The 24211-nt window shown below is 37.1% G+C and overlaps 1 protein-coding gene across 22 annotated transcripts in view; it reads right to left on the bottom strand.

Annotated features, from left to right (window-relative positions):
* Nucleotides 1-24211, bottom strand: part of MYO3B (myosin IIIB) — a 248769-nt gene that overhangs the window by 116433 nt on the left and 108125 nt on the right. For 21 of the 22 annotated variants that reach the window (XR_002047282.3, XM_019290511.3, XM_039554756.1 and 18 more), the window contains 5 exons: nt 21173-21261; nt 19528-19657; nt 5405-5484; nt 2345-2365; nt 1269-1346 (listed from right to left, as the gene is read on the bottom strand). Coding sequence is in view for 21 of the 22 variants with exons in the window: in XM_019290511.3 (XP_019146056.1) it covers nt 1269-1346; nt 2345-2365; nt 5405-5484; nt 19528-19657; nt 21173-21261 (398 nt within the window). In the remaining variant the exon portion in view is untranslated. The remainder of the gene's footprint in view (nt 1-1268; nt 1347-2344; nt 2366-5404; nt 5485-19527; nt 19658-21172; nt 21262-24211) is intronic. The other variant, XM_039554754.1, reaches the window with a different exon arrangement.

The following is a 24211-nucleotide window of genomic DNA, read 5'->3' as shown; positions in this document are numbered from 1 at the left end:
TTAGCATCTAACATAAATCTTCCCACTGAAATGTAGGTCCATTACTTTGTTTCCTATCCACCCTGGATACAGAAAACAATTTACTCCATTGCATTTTAAACTAAAATGAAAAATGTTTGATCAGATCATATGTATCTTTTTTTCCATTGATTCCTCCAAATACTGGTACTTCTGCTCTATACTCACATCATTAAGCTGTTGTATGATAAGTATGTGTTACCAACTATGTTCAATCTCATATACCCATATGTGTGTCAAAACCACGTACAATTCCAAGCTGATTATCATCACCTTGCTGCAGGTTGCATGTGTATTATGGTGTACTTCCACATTCACTCCCCCATTACTTTTTTTTTCCTTTTTACAGTTCCTACTGAGCTGGCATTTGTGTGCAAGAACACTCTAAGTGCACACCTGCATGACAAGTCTGAATGTGTGTCCTTGTACTCTCCGCACTGGGGCAACATCTCAGTATACACCAGCTTCCTCTATGCCCTTCCTTACACTATTTTACAAAACAAATTGAACAGGTACTCCTACATAGCAGGAAGCTTTGACTCACACTGGCTAGCACAACTTCGTGAACTTCCCTATTCTGATGGCACAAGTGCAGCCCAAGAGCCAGCTGCTGAAAACTTTTCCACTTTGCAATGACTGCAAGAAAAAACCAGTAACCAAGAGTCTTGGACAATGCTGCACTGCTTGGACTAGCACTTTTTTAACTCCCAAGCTTCCAGTTCCAACGTTCTCGATGCCCTTTCCTTGCCTGTTTGATTTAAACACACATGCAGAATATGCATTACCTCTGACAGGATTGCTACCAATAAAACGTCAATCCGTATGATTTATAACAGCACTTCCAAAAGATGGATTTACTTATTAGCACAAATGAAAAATCTTAATCTTTAAAGGTATGTATGCCTCAGCTTGCGAAAAAATATGAAGACCTTAGTGATAACATCTATTTTATTTGCACAAAATTAGTGTTCTGTTTATAACAAGACCTGTTCTAGACCTCTAGCATTGTAGATGGAAAATAGTCTAGGATCTAGATTCTGTTATCAACATACTCTGTGAAATTGTAAAAATACAAGTATGAGAAAACAAAGAGATAAGAAGCAAAAAGAAGTTTATGAATCTACAAAAGCCTCGTGACAGAATAAAAAAATTCTCCTATATTTCTCTTTGATCTAACAACCCCACAAATATTTTAGCTATATCTATTGTTCTTATTATCAAAATGCTTCTTTTCATTTTAATTTTTGTACCCTAAAATAGGAAGCCATAGTTTGCCGCTTCATGTTAGTTGTTTCCTCAGGATGCCGCATAACTTCCATTGTGTCAACCTGGAAGACAAAACTCTGATGTTAGGATTGTTCCAGAAACACTGCAGACCCACCCCACCTTGCCCATGAAAGCTGGGTTCAGTTTTTGTTACAGTCATTCCTTCAGGCGTGAGTACTTCAGAATAGTTTGTGAGAGATAGCAAGGCCAGCTTCCAACAGATACAGGACACACACTGATTTTGGAGAGATGTGTAAGCATTCTGAATTTTTTTTGATAGTGCAAGAGCGCTCCAGACTTATGACAGTATAACACTCAGCCAATGAAACAGCTGTCAGGTTGCAATACCTTAGGAACTGATTTCTAAAAAGTTTTCCTATTATTGCCACTACAATGAACTCCAACAGGCCAGGAAATAAATTGAACAGCCTCATTTTGCTCACATATGGAAAAATTATTGTAGGATAATGAGTGGCAAACAAAGTCGGTAGTCTCACAACGTATAAGTCTGCTCCTTTCTCCTGCTATGGTTACTATTAATTATTTTGTATTGCCATTTTGATGCCAAGAATTTCAGCAATCCTGTTGAACTGCCATAGCCTACCACTTTTTCAGCATTGCAGGAGAGTTATTTTTAGAGGACATACATGGACAATGAACATACTGCTCCTTGCAGGTTTTAGTTATATTGTTAGTACAGCTGTTCTTATCAAAATGAAACCAGAATTTATGAATGAGTGTAACTGTGGTTACCCATAACAAGCAGATTGTGTTGCTGCATTACAGCTCAACAAAATTAAAGAAAATTAACCAGCATCCTGTTTTCATGGAGCATTAACAGCATTTTAGCATTCACTTGCTTTGTGGCAGTTTACCATCTGCTCTGACCAGGTGGCATTTGTATAAACCAGATAATGCTCTTGTCAGCACCTGTGCTACACTTCCCAGACTTTGCTCCATACAATCACTTCCAACACTCACTGACTTAAGAACACACTTCTGAACACTAAAATAATTGCTGAAAGATTACAGTTCTCAAGAAAGTAACTAAGCCTCTTACCTTCAGGAGATATTTAGGAGACTGCATGCAAAATATAAAGGAAATGAAGCACTAAGTAATAATAGATCAAAAAAATGGATTTCATGTTGGGGAAGAAATCAAAAGAAAACTAGTGAGGTCAAGATTCAGAACACAGATGGCACCAATGCAGACAGAGCTCAATAAAGGTGACCATAAAAATTTTAGTATGCTTTTGTAATCTGTGATGTTCTGGCCCAGAGTGGTATACATGCATTGGTACACATCTCAAACAAACACACGAAAAAAAGAAATAAAAAATAATAAAAAAAGAGAGATGCAGTTTGTTAACAGAACACTCTATAATATATTCCAGGAAAAACGCCTTATCAGCCCAGGTAACATCAAACATCTTATGAAGTTATCTGACAAAGTAAATATCAATGACCTAATCAAAACAGCAGGCATGTCCATGGGGAAGGATATGGGAATATTTCAAGATTATCTTGGCAAGACACCTAGTTTCTGAGGATTGTTATCTAAATCTCTAGTAAATGTCAGGTAGAAGACAAAAGCCGTAACAGCGAACACTGACAGTAAGTTCAGAATAACTGGTATATTTAATACTAAAAGACACACAATTTAATTATAAATGACATCAAATCAAGAACAAAAGCAAATAGTTTGAGGACTGATCTGAGCCCAAACGCCAATGAATTTGAGGTTCTAAATAGGAGTCTTCTGTGTCTAGAAAAGCAGAGACACAGTGATATTGTTGTTGGAGATTGAGCACTCACAACCTCTCATATCTCAAATATCTGCTGGTCAATAAAGGGCGTGTCATCTCCTTTTTACAGCTACTTATTTCCACCAGACCTGTAGAATCTTACCATCTTGGGACTGCCACAGTATCAAACAGGGTTTACAACAGGCTGCTGAATTCAAAAGAGTTTTCTTTTAGTTTGAGTTTTTTTCATGGGGGGAAAGGGAATGAATGCACAGAAAGACTCACAGAGGAGATGTAAAACACTTTTTCTCAGAAAACTAGGCTAAAAGCAGTATTGTTAGATTTCTTTTCCTATGAATGAAGTTGTAAATTCAGATCTGTGCAATATGTAAGAACTAGAATTAGTTTCCAAATCTTTTTGACAAGAAATATTTGAAGTTTTCATTAGAAAAATTCTGATAGACCCTGCAGCTAGGGTGATTTTCTTGTAAGACTTTTTAGAAGTTTTGTCTCTCATAAATTTACAACATCGCTTGTCTATGAAGCCACAAAATGTTATAGTAGGGCAACAACCTCATGTACAACAGACAAAAGTCTTTCTCACAACTGGCTTGCTAGAAAATGACCGAACATAATAAGAATGTCATGATATAAGAATAAGAATGCCATGATATCTTGTATTTTAAATCACTAGCTACTCTTTTTAAACAAAAATGAAGATATTTCAACTGTTAAGTCACACTTTTACATGACAGCTGTAGTGATTTACAATGTGAATTTATATAATTACAACTGTAATGGAAAACAGCCTGACCTACAAAAGTCAAACTGTTTCATCACTAAAAAGATCATTTCTAATAGTTTTGAAACAATATTAAAAGAACAATTTATGACATCATGTCGCCTTATGAAGTCACTCAAAATGATGACTTTCCACATATTGACCTGCTGCTGGCATGGTATGAAATACTGTAAAAACAAAAATATGTTAAGCAAAAAACCCTCTTAAATTAAATAATGATAAAAAATTTCCAAACTTCCAAACAAAATCATTACATTTGGATTTTTTAAAACAAATTTTAAAATAATTTAAAATACGTTTCCTGAAGTTCTTTTAATTAGGTGCTTTATAAAAGTCTAAGAAATAGTGATTTATCTAGAAAGTATTTAAATTAACATTTTCTGAATAGTGTTGCACTTACACGTCTTTTCTTTCAGCTCCTTTTAAAATGTACTCCTTTTAAAGAGTACTTATTAACTTATTCTGTTTAGTAAAGCTCTAGAAGCAAACTGCTTTATTACATTCCTGCTGTATCAATAAAATGCGTGCTTAGAAAGCTTGGGCTGAATACAGCTGGATGTGGAAGAAAATGTGTATGTAACACAAGAAAATTGGAAAGGCCAGCCTTCAGCACCAAAAGTATTTACACCAGACAGGAAATAATAGTCTGAAATCCACATCTGTATTTGCAGGTACAGTGAAGGATACAGACATCTGGATGACATAAATAACCACACTGATGTTTGAGCATGAGCTCCAAATACCAGAAGATAATAAGAAGAAATAGAAAACCCAGAACATAAAATTTTGTAGACTTTCGAACAGTTGCTGTTACCACACTTGTTTTTAAAATTTATTACTGTTTGCTTTGAAGGCAAAAAACCCAAAACCCCAAACCTTAAATACGCTAATTCTAACAAGCACTACTTAGGAAGTAGGGAAGGGGTGTTCATGCCATCAGCTTCAAGGGACAAGAGGCTTCCTCACAAATTAAGTGTACTCAGTTGTAATCCTACTAATTGCCATAAAATTATCCCATCTTGCAGTTAGGCCACATACTTTCATGGCAAAATTCAGCAGCATTTAAATTCTACAGTTCTTTTTAGAGAATAGTGATTTTGATGAGTCATTCTTTTCCAGTTATCTACCAGTCACAAATATTTCCTGTTTTTTCACTTCAAAGTTAAATAAAAAAAAAATAGATTTTTTTTTGTAAATTTTATTTTGCCTTTTATACTGTTAAATACACTATTGAAATTTTACCAAGTAAGACCTCTTTCTAGGTCAAAATTGTCAGAGGAAAACCTTGACCCCATTGAAACAAAGAGGACTATTGACATCAATGTAACTGAGATTTCAGTCCAAAGGTTTAAAGATTAATCAGTAGTAAATTGATTCTTCACTGAATTCTGTAATAAGTTCATCATTAAAACTGGAAACCATACTCCAAGACAAGGTGTATGTTACTGATAGTAAAAGAAGGCTCTTACTTGGTAAGAACCTTGCTATATACCCACATCAGCTAAGTATTGTGTACACAGTCTCACTAATATCTTATAAACAACTGCCTGTCTTCAAAGGGAACACTACTAACCTTGATACGCCCAGCACTGAGCTGCGGAGGCAAAGACCGAGATGCTGCTGTCACTCTGGCTCTTGCTTGTGCCAAATTACCTGTTCAAAAAGAAAGAAATTTATACTGCACAAACTATTCAAAAAGCTTAGAAGGGAAAAATTTGTATGGTGTAAAATCAGTCTGTACAATAGTACTAAAAATAGCAGACACCATCACACTTCTTCCACACCCCTCTCATTACCAATTGTGCCTGCAGAGCATTCAGCACGGGCATGACAGAGTGCAGTGTTGATTTAGAGGGGAGGAAAAAGTCAGTGATAAGGTGGTATGCCACTGACCTTAGCTACTGAGCTGATGAAAACAACGACAGCACAGAGGCATACAGCTCAATCACTAGTAATCAATTTCTCTGTGACCCATTGAGAGATTTCAGAGAGCAAAAAGACTACAGAAACAATCCTGTTTCTATGAAATCACGTGGATACTCAAGCATTAAGACAGTATCTTAAACTCAAAAACAAATGAGAGAGATGAGAAAATGATAAGACTGCATCATTTTTTGAACTTTTGACATACAATCCTCAATCTTATAGTAACTCAGGGTTTTTAAAGACTGACTCAATTTCGCAGGCAAAAATACATTGTGGTGTCAAGCAAAAGACTGGTGCCTTTTTTAAAATGTAAAGTATGATGTGTCCTAAACTTTTTCTTCTGTACTTGTAGAAAGCCAAAGTCATCACAAAATAGCTTTTCAAAATAAAGGCTAGGAGAAGAGAGAGGAAGTGATATCGGACTTGCATATGCAAGACACTCTGTATATTTCAAGTTTTAGCAAGTCTAGCACAAGATGTCCAAATGTTTTCTCTGGCTATATCTTCAGAGGCTAAACTGTGATTAATAGCATTGAAAGAACCCTTTGAAGCAGGATTGGTGACATCAAAGCCCTAATCCATGGGTGGCAGGATTTTTATAATGAGTGGGAAGCATTTTAACACATTTCAAAGGATTTACAGCATGAATAAACAATAGGCCTCTGCAGATGTACCACACACCTTTCAGAACCAGAACACATAAATAAGTGTCTATTTTAATTTAAATGTAAATAAAGTGTTAACACTTCTTTCAGATGCTAAATGACTTGTTTGCATCAACTCCAATGTTTAGCTGTTTGCTTTACAGAAAGGGAATAACTCTAAACAGTCTTCAGAGTTTTGCTAAACTATGTATTACATAACTAGTAAGGAGGCATGATTGGAAAAACGAAAACCAAGAACATGAAATCGCTGGTAAAGAAAACCAATCACTGGTAATAATTCCCTAAGAGAGCAGAGAAAACCCAGTGTCCACTGTAACACTGAAAGGAACTTTTGCTCTTACCTTCCTCTGAAAAAGAAAAATACGAAACCCCTGAAAACAACCTGTGGGCCAGCACTCAAACACAGCTTTCTTCATTTGAACATTGTGAATTAATTTAAAGAAGTATTTATCTTTTAAGCTGCTGGCACTGGTATTGACACAATGCTGCAAAACTGGCATGTCATTTGCAGATCTAACATCATATGTTACCTGCCAGTCTAAATCACGGTCCAGAACAAGCAGTTTCCACTATTCTGGAAACTGCTTTGGCTGTTATACTGTGTGTGTTAATGAGAACCACAACTGTTTGGGAAATCTTGAATATCTATGTACATACATGGCACATATTGTAAATACATGTATCTCTCCAAGTTAAAACGAGGACTTTAATGAACAAGTAGATGGTGAAATAATTTTTCTCCTAGTTGCAATTTTGCTATTTTTGTATGTTAGAAATTACTCTTATGGGCCTTTTTTGGCTAAAATAGCTTGGAAAGGTTGGTTTTGGCTAGGTTTCAGATTAGCAAGTCTAAAGCTTGAAAGCCTTGCACTGAAGAACTGGCAACACAACATGTGATAAAAGAGGGGAGTTGGGAGAAGAAATGACTTTGAATCAGACTGTTTAAAATTACTAAAATTTTGTTGTATTTTTTAACAACTTAAAAAACTGTAATAATCAAATAAAATTTAGAATGGTTCTACAGCTGCTCAAGGTTCACCACACTCACTGCTGGCATTAGGTTTCTAGGGTTCATCATTAATACCCTGGAGGTTTCCTTTAGTTTTCACGCAAAACTAAAACTAAACATTTCTGATCTGGTAAGCCAAGCAAATAAACAAACCTTTCCATTAATCAAAAATCTTTAATGATTTCACAAACAAAAAAACCACCAAGGTGTTCAGGTCCCACTTAAAAAAAGAAACACTTTACCTATCATGCCTTTGTTCAGCAATTACTTCCTTCTAGGAATGGATTCTTACCAGAGCTTATTTCATGTGTCAGATGAATTCCTATGTAATTACTTGTAGCGTTAGATTGAATCCATGGAAAAAATATTACTAGGATTTTCTTTTTCAGCTGAAACACAAAATGATGCTTCAACAAAAGTTTCTGAATTACTCATCTCATGTAGCTCATGCTGAGGAAAAATAACTATCAATCTTTAACATGTCTCAGCCATTAAAATTAATGAACAGAATAAATGTGGTTTGAAAGTTAGTCTATGTAATAAGGAATGTTTCACCCAGGGTTAGCATGGTGTTCACAGGCAGTAAAATTTGGTACCTATCCCTGCATTTGATTTTCATTTACAAGGTAACTTACACCTTAACACATCAAAAATAATTAAATGTTATTCCACTTTGTGAAAAGCATCAATATTTGAAGAACAAATGCTTTCAGATAATAACATCACCAGCTTGAACTGCCATGGGTTCCTTGAAAGGTTAAACTGGTTAAAGGTTGAAAGATTGCATTGCACCTTTCAGAAGTCTAGCTTCATGCTAATTATATGGTCAAAACTTTAGAGAAAATACAAATGATATCCCTGTAGACCAAATGCTACCTACATTTAATCCAAGTCCATAAAATGGACCAATTAAGTGATACTAAACCCTCTCAAAATTGTCTTAGGTTTTGGGGTTTTTTCTGAGGGAGGGGAGAGAAGCTAATGGTTAAAGTTAGGACTAATCTTTTAAACATGTACATGTTTAATTTTACTCACATGCACTTCAGTTCAATGGGATTGCTCATCTGAACAATTAAGGCTCCTACCTATGCGTCTGGATCAGAGACTAAGGTCTCTGGGATTCATTGTGCCAGTGAAGGAGTCAGTCAGAGCTAATGTTTCTCTTTTTTTCCTCAGTTCAATGAAGTTGAGAATGACTTTAATGCTTTGAGAAGTTTCAGTCATTAAAGTTTGTGAAATTCTCTTAGAATTTCCAATGGAAAAAGAAGTAGCAGCACAAAATTATGCACTCACTGGCTAAGCTCAGGGTCAGTGCTCAGCAAACCTCCCTTTGACTTGAATCTGTTTAGAAGATCTCACATCTCTGCAAACATATTCTTCACTGATGCCTCATTTCAGCTAGGTGAGAAAGACCACATTATCAAAGAACTGCATCTCATCTATTATGCAAAGCCAGGCAGGAGAAGTTTTGTAAGTATTTACATCACACACGAAGAAGAAATGTGGTTTTGTTTTTTCAAGCTGGACTTAGGAAGTGGTCTCCAGATCTCAAAAAGGACTAGTCAGCATTCCTGGCTTCTCATTTGCATCCCTGGTAGTTACTCACTGTGTGATCTGGCTGAATTAATTATTTGTCCAGCTGTTGACTTTATGTACTAATTAGGAAAAGTACACTCTCTGGCTGGATGTTCTGACGTTAACTATGGTTTGTCTGTGCTTCATTTATTCTTAGGTGATGGGTTCTGTAAGGAGTATCAAGCAAATATTAGCAATATCAGCACTGTATTTATAACCTCATTTTGGTTATGTCTGCAATAGATCATTCCTCCCAAAGTAAGAGCATGCCAGGTAAGAAATACATTAAGCTTTGATAGAACATCCAGTTTGTGAAGAGCAAATGACTTACAGAGAAAAAGCCTAATGACAATGTCACCTTACTGTACATGTCGTACCAGGGATATTACTATTATATAGAGGGTAAATACAGGCTCTTTCCTTATCCTCATATGTTTTATTAATTTCTTTCATGCTTCTGGTTCAGATAAAGAGGGGTTACTTCAAACACCATGTAGATACAGTATAATATGGTCAGAAATGCTACAATGCATTCACATTTCATTGACATGACTTCTAATCACAGCTAAGCACTCACACTCCAGAAGAGGTACAGGGCCAGACAATGTCTTTGACATGCACAGATTCTTCTCTGTCTTTCCTTTCAGTACATTTTATCGAGCCGAAGGAAGTCGACTGCTTATCTCTGTAATGCATTTTCATCTACTGTAAGACTAAGCTTTTAGCTCAACTACAAATGAATACATGTACTTTTTTTATTGGGTACTAATTTGAATCTGGTCACTGACTATCAAAACTCTATTCTTTTGAGTTATTGAAGTCCTTTAAGCTAATCTTGTGCAATAAAAAAGCTAAGAATCCAATTTTATCACATACTACACATTTTACACAAGAATGTATTTATAAAAATACTGTCTGTTGAGCACAACTATCAATACAGATAGACCTCAACTACTGCTTCTTCTGGAAGGAGAATTACTTTACTTTCTATTAAAAATAAAACCAAGAAATAGTATTTCCAAAATCAGATACATATTACCAAACAGAATCTGATCAACATAAAACCTTAGTAATAGTGAAGCCCACCTGGGAATAATCTAATTATGAATATTTGCTTCAGAAGCAAAAATATGCATGTTTTTGGCCCAGATTATTTTAAATGAAAAATTCATGCCATAGTGAACTGAGGAATTCTGACACTGACTCTCTATTAGATTAAGGATTTCTTTAGTCTTTTTGGCCTGAAGTAGACATCAATCATATTTACAGATACTTAAAAGCTTTACATTGCTAGACTGGGATTGGAGAACCTGAGTATAAGTTCAGTGCTGTTATGCTTTCTACTGCACACATTGCAGACACTTCAGTGGTCACTTCCTGCATTAGAAGGCACACACTGGCAAACACACAGCATCACGTCTACAGCAACAAATAAAACTTCACTTGTAAGCATCATCACTGCTATGTTTAAGTATTGTTTTAACACAGTAGGTTAGTTGGCTTCTTGTAGAATGGAAGGCAACTAAGACACTGACAGCAGCTGAGATGAAATGAAGGTCAAACTGCCTACAGTACTCTACACATATCTATGATGAATGCATGATGACAGTAAGAAAAATCTTAACTTTTATCCTTACCTACTAAAGAAGAACAAATTATGGTACTAATTAAGCTAGTTAGTGGTAGTGCCCAAGATATTTTTCTAACACAATCTCAAGTACTAATTGCTGCTTTAAGCAACATGCCCAACTTTCAAGCTAAATTGAATCAAATGTATAGTCATCTACTCGATTGGGAGTATGTTCACTGAAACACAGACCTTTCCTGAAGTATCATGGGCACAGTATGTGGTCACAGGATATACAAGCAAACCTTATGTGATTCTCATAGTCCTGTGACATGAGCAAACTTACAGACAGTAGGCAAAACACATATGGTATAGCCTGATAACATGATAAAGAGGTTCCTGGGCACAGGCCAAGGGATGATCACGTGGTTCTGGAAAACAGAGTGGCAGAGCAGGGAGTAGATTGCTATCTGGCCACAGCCAGGAGGGCATAGGTTGGGCATCTCTGTCCAAACACAGGATTAATGATAGGAGTGGCACACTAAGTGCAGTGAGTGCTGACTACCTGAAGCTGCATCTAGACAAAAATGAAATACATTTTAAAAGTTTGGAAAAAACAAAGTTCTTGTATAAACAATACTGCAATTTTCTGCTGCTTGATGTTCACCATTTTCTTTAGTCAGGTCTAGTTGCAGTTTAGCCTGACTAGTTGGAGACCTGACCAACTGGCTGGCTGAAGAGAGGCTGGTCACAGCCTGATCCAGTCAGGCTTTCAGCTGCTGTATTACAGAACAAATTGGCTTGGCTTTTTATGATTTATATGTTGTCAGAAGACATGGGCCATTTCTTTCAGATATGGTCCTTAGTAATTTCCTTCCACATCTCTTGCAATGCATGGTTTGATGCTGTTGTATGTAATCAGCTCAGTACAACAAAAATTGAATTCTTGGCGGAACAGCAGACAGGACAGAACACTGCTGCTGTCAGGAGAGTACCTCACCATCAGTACAAGGTTTTCTGCTGCCCCAGCAGATTGCCCTGGTACCTGTACCACACCGGTAACTGAGATTAGAAGAAAACTACAGAGGTGAATTTTCTTTGAAACTTCATTATTGAGGAATTCTTCACTGATTTTAAGCATTGGTCAAAATAACCTTGTTTTACTTACATCTACTCAGGCTGGACAAGTTTATTTCTTCTTCCAGAGGTATGTGGAAGAATAGTTCTAAAAGCATACACAGGTTGGATATATGGTTATCCTACATTCTCATTCAGCTCTAGTCTCCCTCATTGTTTTATGTAATTGACATACTTTCTCTTGCATGTTATGTAAGAAATTTTTTCCCCCAAAATGTATATCCTTTATCCAGAAAAGTAAAAGTATGATTATAAAGAACATGGTAGCTATCTCATTGTTCTATCTATTAAGCTTCATAGTGCTCAGTTAAGCTTGAGGCCAAAGTAAGTTTCTACAACAGTGAATAAACAGGAAATCAGGAGAAGTCAAGAACTGTGATTTCTAGCCCTTTGCTTGTATTTCCAGAGTATGTTCATTCTGCATACAATGTTTAAAAATTTTATAGTATATATTCCATCACTCAGGACCTGCTGCTGAAGCTGCTCCATACATACACAGTCAAAATCCCACTAAAGCCAGTGAAGACTCCCAATGAATTCAGTGGCAAAAATTCAGGTATAAAGATGCAACTGAAAGCACATGGAAAAAAATGATGGAACATTTTCTCTGACCTCACTATGACTATCACTCTCCCCAGTCATCAAGAACCTAAGGCTAGACAGGCTGAAAAACGGTACCAAAACCAAGTTTCGAAAGTTTGAAGTTTTGAAACTTCAAGGCAAGAACTGACTTTTAAAAGTCTTAATTTAAGATGAAACAAGGTTACAGAACTTTATGAAAGTCCCAGACCTTACCATTTTTGAAATCTAGGCATTAATGATTTTGACAACTAATTTAATCAAGTCTCAAAGGCTTCTCAACTGAACCATTGCTCCCCTGGATGTCAGCACTTCTGTATATAATCACAGTTGGCATAAAATCAGTTACTTTTGTAGTAAAGCAAATCATTAATTATATTTTTATCTCCACTTCTAATGAAATAAATACCCATTCATACAAATACCCACAAACACATTTTCTGTCTTTGTCACACACTGTAACCTGCTATCCAGGCAGCTCAATTAACTACTCTTGCATCAAGACAAGTCAGGCTGGAATAAGGAAGACAAAGTCAAATAATAATAAATAATGTTGGTTCAGTAAAGTACTGGCCTTTGCAGCTTGTTGTAAGGCGAAGGAATAAAAAAAAAGATAAAAGTACAAAATCTTAGTAAGACTGTACAAAATACTCTGAAATTAATATACAAAATCTAGCATAGACTCAGAGATTTATTTTCCACCCACTACATTCATCCTTTAGATATATTAATCCCTTAATGCAATTATTTTGAAAGAGAGGGAAATATAAGCACGTTTTTGCAAAGGACACACCAAAAAACATTATGGATGTTCATATGAGTAAGATTATCTGAATATTCAACAAAGTTATCTGCTCTCAAAACTCACTAGCAAATTTAAGAATAATTGCTCTTCTAGGATTTAATCTTGAGAGCTACTGAATGCTTCCAATGACATACTGAGCATCTTTGACACAGTTTGACCTTACAGCACAGAGTGCCTGTAGAAACTGTCAAGTAAACTACTCATTAAAACAACAGTATAATGTTCTCTGAATATTTCTCTATTTAAATTCTGTATATGGTGCACAGTGAAATCCCACAGGCTTCTAGTTGATATTAAAAACTAGCATCTTTTATGTGACGTTTCTTTTGTTTCCTCAATATGAATTTAATTAGTTTACAGTGCAGTGTTAAGATTAATTACTATTCACTACTGTGAAATCATGCTCATTATAGGATTGAGAAGTTAGGCCAGAAACATGAAAATTGGGAAAGGTATCTGCTCTCTTCTGATAAAAAGGCAAAGAAAAATTATTCTCAAGATTTGTTCTAAAGAGAATGGTCTATTATAAATCAAATCAGTAAATTAATAAAGATCTATTCTTGAACTTGTCCACTTCTACTTTTATTAGAGTTCAATTTGCAAGCACTTGGAGACAAAAACAATCTATGTCCTGTTATTCATTTTCAGTACAATATAATCTGTAAAGTCTCAGATTAAAAGCAGTGTAATTCTGTTTGGGCAACACCCTTTACCAAACATAATTGTGGTAAATGTAACTTGACAACACTCAGCTGTTGTGCTTACTGCCATGTGCAATTCCAGAGATTCATTGACACTATTTATAGGGAGTTATTCTCAACAGCAAATAATTGTTATACTTTATATAAAGCTTTAGCAAGACTGAGACCTTAACTTTGATCTGATAGATGGTTCTGTTTCTAGATGAGTTCCATTTTTAGGACTATTTTAGAGCATTTTTTGGATCCTACTGCTAGCAAGCATTATAATACAAGTATCCGTACTGCATTTGTCCTATGATGCAAAACCTTAGGGTATGAAGAAAAATAAACACTGAACTGTAAAATGCTCAAGTGAGAAGCTCAAAAAAGTAATCCATCACTCTACCTCCCAAGCTCAGTTAAGCTACAATTAATTTAGTTTACTGATGTCCCACATCTGCAACCCAGTAAAGTTCATGACTGTTGCGGTGCACAGCTGTGGTTTAAAGCCTCTCTTTGCATACAACTCACTGGCAGCAGAGCAAAAACTATTTTTGTGTGTTTAATATACAGCTTCCATTAACTTTACTGAAAGTCTTACACAACATAATTTTGATTCATTTTTAAGCAAAGATACTGTAATTACAATGACTTTGTTTCCAATTCATTTGACTTAAGAGCGCCTGATCTCCTAAAGGTGAAAATACTAACACAAAAGTACCATTACAAAAAGATTTTATTGTGGAATAAATCAGTAAAATTAAAATGTATTTGAACCTTTGGTTCTATTGTGATGTATGGAATTAAGAGGAAAAAACCACACTAAACCCAAATGGAAACATGTTATATTTCAGTGAATGAAACACACCAAACCAAGAGACCTACCACTACTTATTGCTAGAGTAAGGGCCTGTGCTCAATAGGAGTGCACAGTGACAGACATGACAGCTCAAACCACGGTTCTACTGAAAACAATGGCAAAGCACCTATGATTTTGACTTGCCAAGATTACACTCCATGTATGCCCAGCAGTACCTGTTCATGGGACTGAAATGCAGGAAAATCTCTTTCCTTTGGTTTCTGACTCATCATGAGGAATCACATGCTATCACAGTTACAGACAAGTTAATACTGGTGATAGTAATCTTGTCGCCAAGAAGTGGTGAAAAGCAGTTCTCTGAAGCGATATTGCAAAAGGTCCTAGTTCTTTTGTTCTTTTGTGTGTATAAAGGTAGCTTGAAACATTTTTTTCACATTCTCTCTTAGTTGTTTGTTTTGGTATGGTAAACAGACATACACTGTTTATAATTACTTTTCATCTGAGGGCCATAAGCAAGGTTAGAGACTCAAAGGCAGAAAGAACACAGACTAAAACTCAATACTGAGGAGGGGAAATGACCTTTAGACAGATGAATTATAAATAACTGGTGTCTGGAAAAAAATTCTACTTTGGACAAAAAAAATTACCTTGTTAAAACATGACTAACCAAAACCTTCATCCCAGTTGTGAACACTTTCACTCCAACTCTCTTTGACAGATTATGCTTAAATATATAGGCACCACAAACAAGGAGTGCTTATTAGCAATGATATATTGATACTCCATTGCCCTAATGCGTGAGCAATACCCAACGCTACTAAAATTACTAGACATGATGTTGCTGTAGTGGTACTCAGATTTGTACTTCTTCTATGTAGCCAAGCACAGCCCCTATTGATCCTCAGAGCAAGGATAAGGATGTGTCTCAGCATCTCTACTCTTCTGGTGGGAAGGCTGGAGGATTTCCCTTTCCCTCCCTGCAGGAGACAACTCTCTCCCCTATCTCAAGTAAGGACCTAAGGCAGAGCAGAGAGACCCTGATAGAAGTTCTGAAGGTCTGTGAGTCATGGCAAGGGCAAAAGTCTGCAAAGACTGTGTTTCAAGAGTAGAAAACCTTGTTGTGATGCAGCTTTCCTAAGAAGATAAAAACCCTGCAGTCTCAAAAACCCCCAGGGGTGCTTTGCTCAAGCAATCCAACAGTACCACCCCTTATAGGTGAGGCTGCAAAAAATTCTTGAATATCAGGACAGTGAGTCAAGTGCTCTGACTCCTCAGTGGTGAATGTATCAAGGCTGTCCTGATTTTTCCAACCAAAATCCTCTATTCTTACAAGGGGACTCCATTTTCCAGATCACATGATTCCTTTTCTCTCTGATGCTTTAGCAGCAACAGTGATAAACTAAGACCAGAGACAACCAGGAATACATTCTATCTAAACGGGAACATGTATATGCAACTAAAGTAGTGGCAGTACAAGAAGCTGCGTCTTTAGAAAAAAAGTGACAGATATGGAAGCAACTGGGAGAACTGTTAGATTAAATCAGAGTACATTCATACAATTTTGAACTTAAAGGTCCCTAGAAAGTGCAGATTTCAAAACACGCCGAATGTGACTAAGTTTCCACTGAAAGATGACAAAACAAGCTGTATTATATAAAACAATTATATAAACAATTTGTTCCAGAATGTTTAAGTTCCAATGTCTCATATGAGTAGTTGCATACTCTACTAATGATAATTTACTATTACAAATGTATATTTAATGTCCTGCTGTTAATTTCTGGCCCTTTAAATTGCATGGACCGCTACCGTGAAATAGAAGCATTTGTTAAGAGGGGATAAGTGTATTTGATAAATTACAGGGATTAACATGATCTTAAATTAGTAAAAGTATTTAGCTTTTTAGTATTTATTTTCTTGATGCTGCTCAGTTTTGGACAGTGGAAGATATGACAGTTATATAAATATACTTCAAACAGAGGATCATCTCAGGGTGGGAAAGGCATCTTTTTGTTCTTTTTGGTATTTAAAGAACTACATTTTCAGTCTCGTCAGACACACGATTACAGTCTCGCATTCCCTCTCGCTTCTGGGATAGCACCACCCAGTGGCTGCAACGCGTATGGGAGAGCGCTGCTTGGCAAAACCCACCTACACTGCACATTCCAGAGATAGTTGCAAGCAGATGTGAGAATGTGCTGTCACTCATTTTCAAACAAAACACCACACACAGAAGGCCCATTTCAAGTCAGGGTTACCTGGAAAGATGCAATATGTCTCCCATGTAAATTATTAACTTTTGCACCAGTCAGTAACTGACCAAAAGCTGGAGAAAATTGTACTCAGATCATGAATCTTAATCTGTATTTTTTCTGGTTTGCTTTAGGAATGAAGCACATGTTGAGTGGAGGGAAGAAGGCTAAGAAACAGGGACAGAGTACAATGGGACGTATACACACTCACTATTCTTTTGTTTACAAAGGCATCTTTGTAGAAAGTTAAGAGAATAGCATTATCTTTCTTCACTGAGCAGAGATGAAGCAGCATTGCCAGCAGTGCCTTCTGTTCTCAGCCAAACCTTTCATTTATCTTGCAAGCTGCCAAAACTAAACCTGGCAACAATCTGAGTTTAGAACACAGAGGCCCCAACACAGGATGTGAATGCCAATTATATCAGACAGCTGGAAAAAAAGAGCAAAATCACAAAGGCTTTTCAAAAATAAAAATGACATAAGGGCTTTAAGCTATTCTTACAACACCATGCACAGATGCATATGCACAATAATTTTTTTTATCAGGATGTCCTGTACCAACTTGACAAATACAGACAAGTTGTGTGCTCTTCACAGAAAGGTAAATGGAGGGAGAAAGCATTCAATTAATGTAAATAGGAAACAAGGAAGGAATGTAAGAGACCTAAAAAAATAGGTAAAATATACCAGCACGGTAACTATACATTAACTGCAATGAGAAGTATCTCTTACTGAACCTTCTATGCATCTTAGGCAAAATACTCAAGTTGAGTGCTGCTGCTACTGAAAATATCTCTGTAAGGCCAGAAAAAGATGAGTTTGCATGAAGGCATCAGCCTTCTGACTTAAAAATAGCAATTAAAAAAAAGTATAATATTTACAATAATTTGGCCTGATAAGTGGAACAAAGCACCTAATCGGTTTCGTTCTGACAATAGCTCCAAGGTATAAAACAGCTTATAAAGAGGGTGTGGAGGTACATTTGACCATGTGTGAGCTTTCTTGCTTGCTTTTCTTGATCATAATCTCTTTCATCAATTTAACACAGACTCAAATGTAGAGTAGTAGTAAACAGAAAGATTCGTTCCTGACTTGGGCACAAACCAATCCTCCATCATAAACTATATTCCCCTCCATCTAAACTCATTATAGCTGAATGGAGAAGCAGATTCCTCATTGGATCCTCACCTCTCAGGGACCTCTAAAAGTGTAATTTGAAGGGGGGTAGTCAAAAGCCTTCCAATTACATGAAAAATTGCACTGTAACAGGAATCTATCCTCTGTAGTATATAAACAGATATTATGATATCAATTTTACATGTGCAAAAAAAGCTCCGATATAATTTTTTCTCCAGATGTTCTTTTTCTACACAGAAATATCAAGAGAGGTTAAATGCATAACCAGATGCTACAACTGGGATACTGACAGTCCAGAAATTCAAGGCAGAGAGCTGCTACACAGGCACAGAATTGCATCTACAGCCTATGTACAATAAGCCTACACAGCACTATCTAATGCATCTACCAAGTATTTCCACCCAAACATACAAACTCATCTGCATATGTCAGCTCACAATAATTTTTCAATCTAGTACAATCCATTGTATTTACATTTGGTATTACATATTTTTCTTATTCATTACAAAATAATGCTTCAAGAGTGTAGAAAGTATTGAGAGAAGTACTCATCTGCTGGCTTGTTTGCATGGATACTGCAGAACTATCATTTGCATATGGCACTGGCATTCTGGCATCTATCCATGGAGTAATCAAACTTCATCTTGCTGTTTTATTTAGCTACAGATCTGGCAGTTTCATGTAAGTCAAAGTCAACAAGCTTTAAGTCAGCCTTAAGTTAGCCTATTAGTATATGGCTTTTACAATTTGTAAGAAACTATGTATTACATCAGTGCCTCTAAATAGATGGATATTACCTGCGAAACACCTTGATCTACCATCACATGATTTATGAACTGTAAGCCATGGTACACAAGAATATCAACTGTGTACTGATCTTAGCAAAGCACTAAGAACTAGAAACTCCCGTATTTTTATCCTGCCCTGAGAATGAACTCTTGCCCTACCCATCTGATAATCTCCCTTTCTCTGCAGTCAGGGAAGAATCTTGCTGCACAAGATTCATGAAAGGAAATGAAATCTTGAAATCAAAGAATAAAGTGTAACAAACATTCTGGAAAGGAAATATGATAAAAACAAATGCAACTGAAAAAAAAAAAAGAGAATTTGGAAATGGAGTGAATACAACGAAATGGATTGGGATTAAATGAGGTGCAATGAATAGGACTGAAACTTGCCTAAATTATACTTATTGAAATCCTGAAATCAGGGAACAAAGTTCCCTGAAATTGATGAAATGAAATGCTAAAAAAAAAAGGAGAGAATTCTGAAGCAAAGTGAAAACAATAAAATGGCATGGGATGACATGAAGTGCAGGGAAATGAACCAAACCTTGCCAAATTGATCTTTATTGAAATCGCAAGATTTCATTTCCTTTTGAAAGGAAATGAAATCTTGAAATCAGAGAATAAAGTATAACAAACACTCTGGAAAGGAGATGTGACAAAATCCTTGAAAAACAAATTGTTCAGAATCAAGTAAGAGTTTGAGAAGAACAGGTAGCTGAAGAAGTTACAATGTTAGCAAAGCTGTGCAGAAAGTACCTGTTTTTGTTAATGGGCTAGAGAACAGCTGCTGAAGAAGTTTGTTCTCTGAAGTTCGCAACACCACCACTATGTCAGCAGGAAGAGTGTCTCTGTTCTTCTCAAGGAATGCAGAGGCATCATATAATACCTAGTGTGGGAAAGCAGAATGAGAAAATTTTGACGCAATGGATTACCCAAAAGCTACTATGTTCTTTAAAATGTGAACAGTCAGGATTGACCAAGCAGACCAGCTAGGGTCTACATGCAAATGAATTATCTGCAAAAGACTTAAAAGTGAACTACAACAGTGTGTTCAGAATGTAAATTGGCTATACAGAGTACCTATATTCATAGAATGCCATTGTATATCAAACTGGGTTAAATGGCTTAAATCCTGTTGTGCTATGGTTTGCCATGTCAAACTATTCTATGCATGACGCAACATAACAGAGATATTTCATTAAAGCTTAAGTTGATTATTTACGTGCAGTGTAAGAAATGGTTCTCAGGTGGTCACTTTCTATTGGTTGTCTGCATCAAACCTGTGATCTATAAACAGACCTGCTGGAGGAACAGGAGTAAGTTGGACACATTGTAGTACATTAAAACAGCTTCTCATGGCACTGAAAATCATATTAGGAAAACAAAACATTCCTCTATTTCAATTATCCTGTTTTGATTAGAAATTAATGCCTGGGTATTTGTATTAATATAATAATCAGTTATTTTTGCCTTTTGCTTAATTGCAATAATTTTCTAGAGCTGTTTTATTATCACTAGCAATATTCCTCTCTAGCCCAATTTCCCTGGAGTACATTCATTTACACAGAAACTGAATGTTCTCCTACAATAGAGAACTGGCCAGTAGTGTTTTTATTATTTTGCCATGTGGGTACAAAGAACTAACTAAACCTGTGTGCATTTTAATAGTTATCCTTAACAAGACAGAAAACCTGACAGAATTTACTAGAATATATCTTAAAATTTTGGAGTCTTATAATGATCCAGAGATGAGACTTCATCGATAACTATATAAAACATGGCTATTTTGATTTTGTCTATAAACAAATATTTGGGCCTGAAATTGCAAGCAAAGCTCACGTGATGGTGAAAGCCAGACTGTTACTCCCCATATAAAACAATACGTGAATGTGAACCTCTGAGAACAAAAGAAGTTAGGTGTTAAAAAGTACAAGAAAACATCTCTACTAGCAAGTCCCAGTCTTTCCAATGCACTCTATAGGATTTTAAGTTCTGTTACAGATACTGGTTTACATTGCTTTCTATGCATATACTTTACATAACATTCTCACACAGAACTACTGGGGCATTCATGTGCTGTTACCAAGCATGTAGCCTGCTCTGGCTCCAGAGAGTTGCTCCTTTGAAATGACTGTAGTACTGGCATCTCTGAGGCCAGATTTCTTGCAGGCAAAAGATGCTTACTGTCTACACTATTTGTGTAAGAGCCCTAAGGATAGGCTCCAAAATGGACTGCTACACATGAAAATTTCATTGCAGAGTGTATGGTGTATGTTTGCATAAACTTTATCATTTTTTCTATTAAAATGAGGATAAAACCCATAAAGCAGAAACTCTGGCTAAAAGCAAATAATGACCATGCCACTGTTATTTGAACCAAATAAAAATCACATGACCTTACCTTTCCAGCATAGTGCTGAATACCAAATGACAGTTCCACTCCTTTTGGTCTCCAAAAGTATTTGCATCGTAAGTTATCTTCAAATTTATCTAGACATTGAGAAAAGACATTGATTTAAGTGACAGAGGGATAACTATAATCCTCATCCTAATCAGTTTGCTAAATTGCTGCTCAAGAAGTCAGAACTGCTACAAACACATACTATCAGATTGCTCAGAAATACCAAGCTGTCACACCTGAATGGAACAGTTCATTTTAAACTAGTCCAGTAAGACTCTCTTTCAAACACCACTGTTTGTGGATGCCTTTGTCCATGGAAAAATTTTAAGTAAGAAGATCCAATGAGAAGATGTGAGAAGATTTCTCATATTTTCCAACTAATTTACTTATGTATATGCAAGGTTTGCAAGGTATTTTAGCTACGTACACTCAGAACTGTGCATATATCACACTCACTTAAATGCCTATTATTGGTATTTTCTCTATTTCTCTTATTTGCATTTTTCTTCCTTTCTGCATTCATTTAGCTTTGTGCATCACGTTTTAAGGATATGTTACTGTGTTCAGTCTGGAACTGTCTCTCATATACCTTTGTACTGCTACAGAAAAGAAGAAGCTTCTCTATAAAACCTCTTCTGAGGAGACTTTCTGTTTCCTGTGATTACCCCTAAAGAGCTGTCAGAAAAAGAAACACCAGTTTCTAAGAAAAATGTCTTCTATGCCCTGTGGTATTTAATATTTTGTAATGAAATTAGTGCTATGTGTCCAACACTGAGGGCCCAGGTAGCAATTCCTGCCTGCTGAGCCAAGGAAACAGCCCTGGAAGGGAGCAGGATCCAAAGGAACCCATGTTAATGAGAATTAGTGTTTATACTGTAAAACTTGCTATTATACTAATTTACCTGAACAAGCAACTAGAGACCTGAGACCAGAAACAATTGATAAAATTCTCTGTCATGCTGTGTACATCAGAAAATAATATCAAAATGCTTTTTTTAAATGTTAGAATCCATTAATATTTTGTGTTAGGTTTTTCTTTCTATTACCACTTAATTGAGCTTGTATTTAAAGCAACAATAACTAAATTTGGAATTTCTGGGGGCTGGGACAGAGTGGAATTAATGACTGTCTGGCACACCTGAACAGGGCAAAATACGCCACTTTGCTGTTTGCTTGAGGGATCTTGCTGTGCTGTGTACAGATCAGCAGTAAGGCCAATCAGCACTGGACCAGGGAAAGTGCCTCTGGAAGTAGAAGTTCAATATTCAGTATTTACTGATTTATGCAACCCACAGGGAGGCAGACAACTTTAGTGCACAAAGGAGGAGTGTTGGAGGTTAGTATTTTTCCTTTTTTTTTTTTACTTTCTCTCAGGGAATTTTGTCCCATCTGTGACCTAGGAGATAATAAGGACTGGTACTTAAGAGATACAAAAGAAGTGGCCAAGGTAGGGGGAAGGGTGCAGTGGGCTACTCTCTTACCTGAGGGGTTTTCTATTGGGAAGGGCAAAGATACCACGAGACTTTAGTTGGGGGCTGAGGGGCTCGGCTCAGCTCCTAGCTCTCTCTCGCTCCTGGGATCAGAGGGAGAGACCACCAGTCTGTAGTTGCTGTGAGAAAAATTCGCTGCCACCGTGGAGCTCCATCTTTTTACTGTGTTTTTTACTGCGTCTACTGTGAGTGAGGCTTTGCTCATAGGAGCAGCTGGTGAACTGACACCTTATGGAACACCCTGCCTCACTGGAAAAGGCCCTCACCATCAACTCCGGTGCCTCAGGGGAAAACTCGGGACCCCAACCTCCCTCCCCCTTCCTGGAGGGCGTGTCTCCCTGGCTGCGTGCTGCAGTGACCCAGCCCTGCTGTTGTCTGCCACTGCCTTGGGCTTTTTCACTACACTCTAACCCAAAACCCTGTGTCTGCCCGGCCACCCCTGGCTCCTGCTAAGGCTGTGAAGTTTTCTGTTACATTGTGTTTGCTGCCCCAGAGTGTGCCTGCCTCTGCCATTCCAGCCGCTGCTCCGAGGTCCCTGCTGCAGCCCATTTCACCACCCAGCCCGCCCGCCATTACCACGTGAGGGAGACGCGGCACCACAGCGCCCCCTGCCGGCGCGGGGGAACCATGGCAGGCGCCCTGCCCGGCCGGGAGCCAGCAGCGCCCCTGCCGGCTGTGAGCGGAACTGCCTGAAGGGGACCGGGCCCGCGGCCCAGGGAGGCTGGCACTGGGTTTGTGGTTCTGCTTGTTCTTGCTGCCGTTGTTGTTGTGTGTTTGCCTTGTTACACATATATATGTATGTATACATTTACATGTGTATATATACATAAATAAAGAACTGTTAATTCTTTTCCCATATCTTTGCCTGAAGCCCTTAATTTCAAAGTTATAATAATAATTCAGAGAGAAAGAGGTAATATTTTCCATTTCAAAGGAGGTTCCTGCCTTCCGTGGCAGACACCTGTCTTTCAAACCAAGACAAGGAGCAGAATGAAACTATAGTACTCATTCTATCTGTGACGTGAATTCCAGTTTCAGCTCAACCTAGCAGTAGTGAAAAACCTTGTACATGCATTGTGCAATTTAACTGGAAACTGTTATTTTTCTCTAACAGTTTGAGTCTCTGCGGCACATTCCACTGAAGGAAATGGAACTCTGTTTCATATCACAGGGAAAAATGCAGCTCTAGTAAATAAACGCAAGACAACAGCTTTAAATGTGGCATGCGCTGCATATTTTAAGATTGGCACCAAGATTTGTTAAAATGTATGTAAAATATGTATGAAGACAGGGAAATACTCAGCCAGATGGCACACCAGAAATAACACACACTTCCTATTTATGACGAGATAATCTGAAGTGAAGCAGTATTTTCTAATTAGATAAACGTGGGCCTAGGAACCTGGGAGATCTAAATTTTACTTTCAACACTAATGCTACCCATGGGGTGGTCCTAGATACAAGATTCTACCATGTCTCAGCCTTCCCTTCAGTAAATGGGGATAAGTACTGCCTGGTCTATCCCACATACATGTACAAGACACAGGAT

This window comes from Corvus cornix, chromosome 7, assembly GCF_000738735.6.
Source record: "Corvus cornix cornix isolate S_Up_H32 chromosome 7, ASM73873v5, whole genome shotgun sequence".
In the NCBI taxonomy this organism is placed as follows: Eukaryota; Metazoa; Chordata; class Aves; order Passeriformes; family Corvidae; genus Corvus; species Corvus cornix.
Note: the sequence above shows the minus strand (reverse complement) of the source record. Positions and strands in the feature narration are given on the sequence as shown.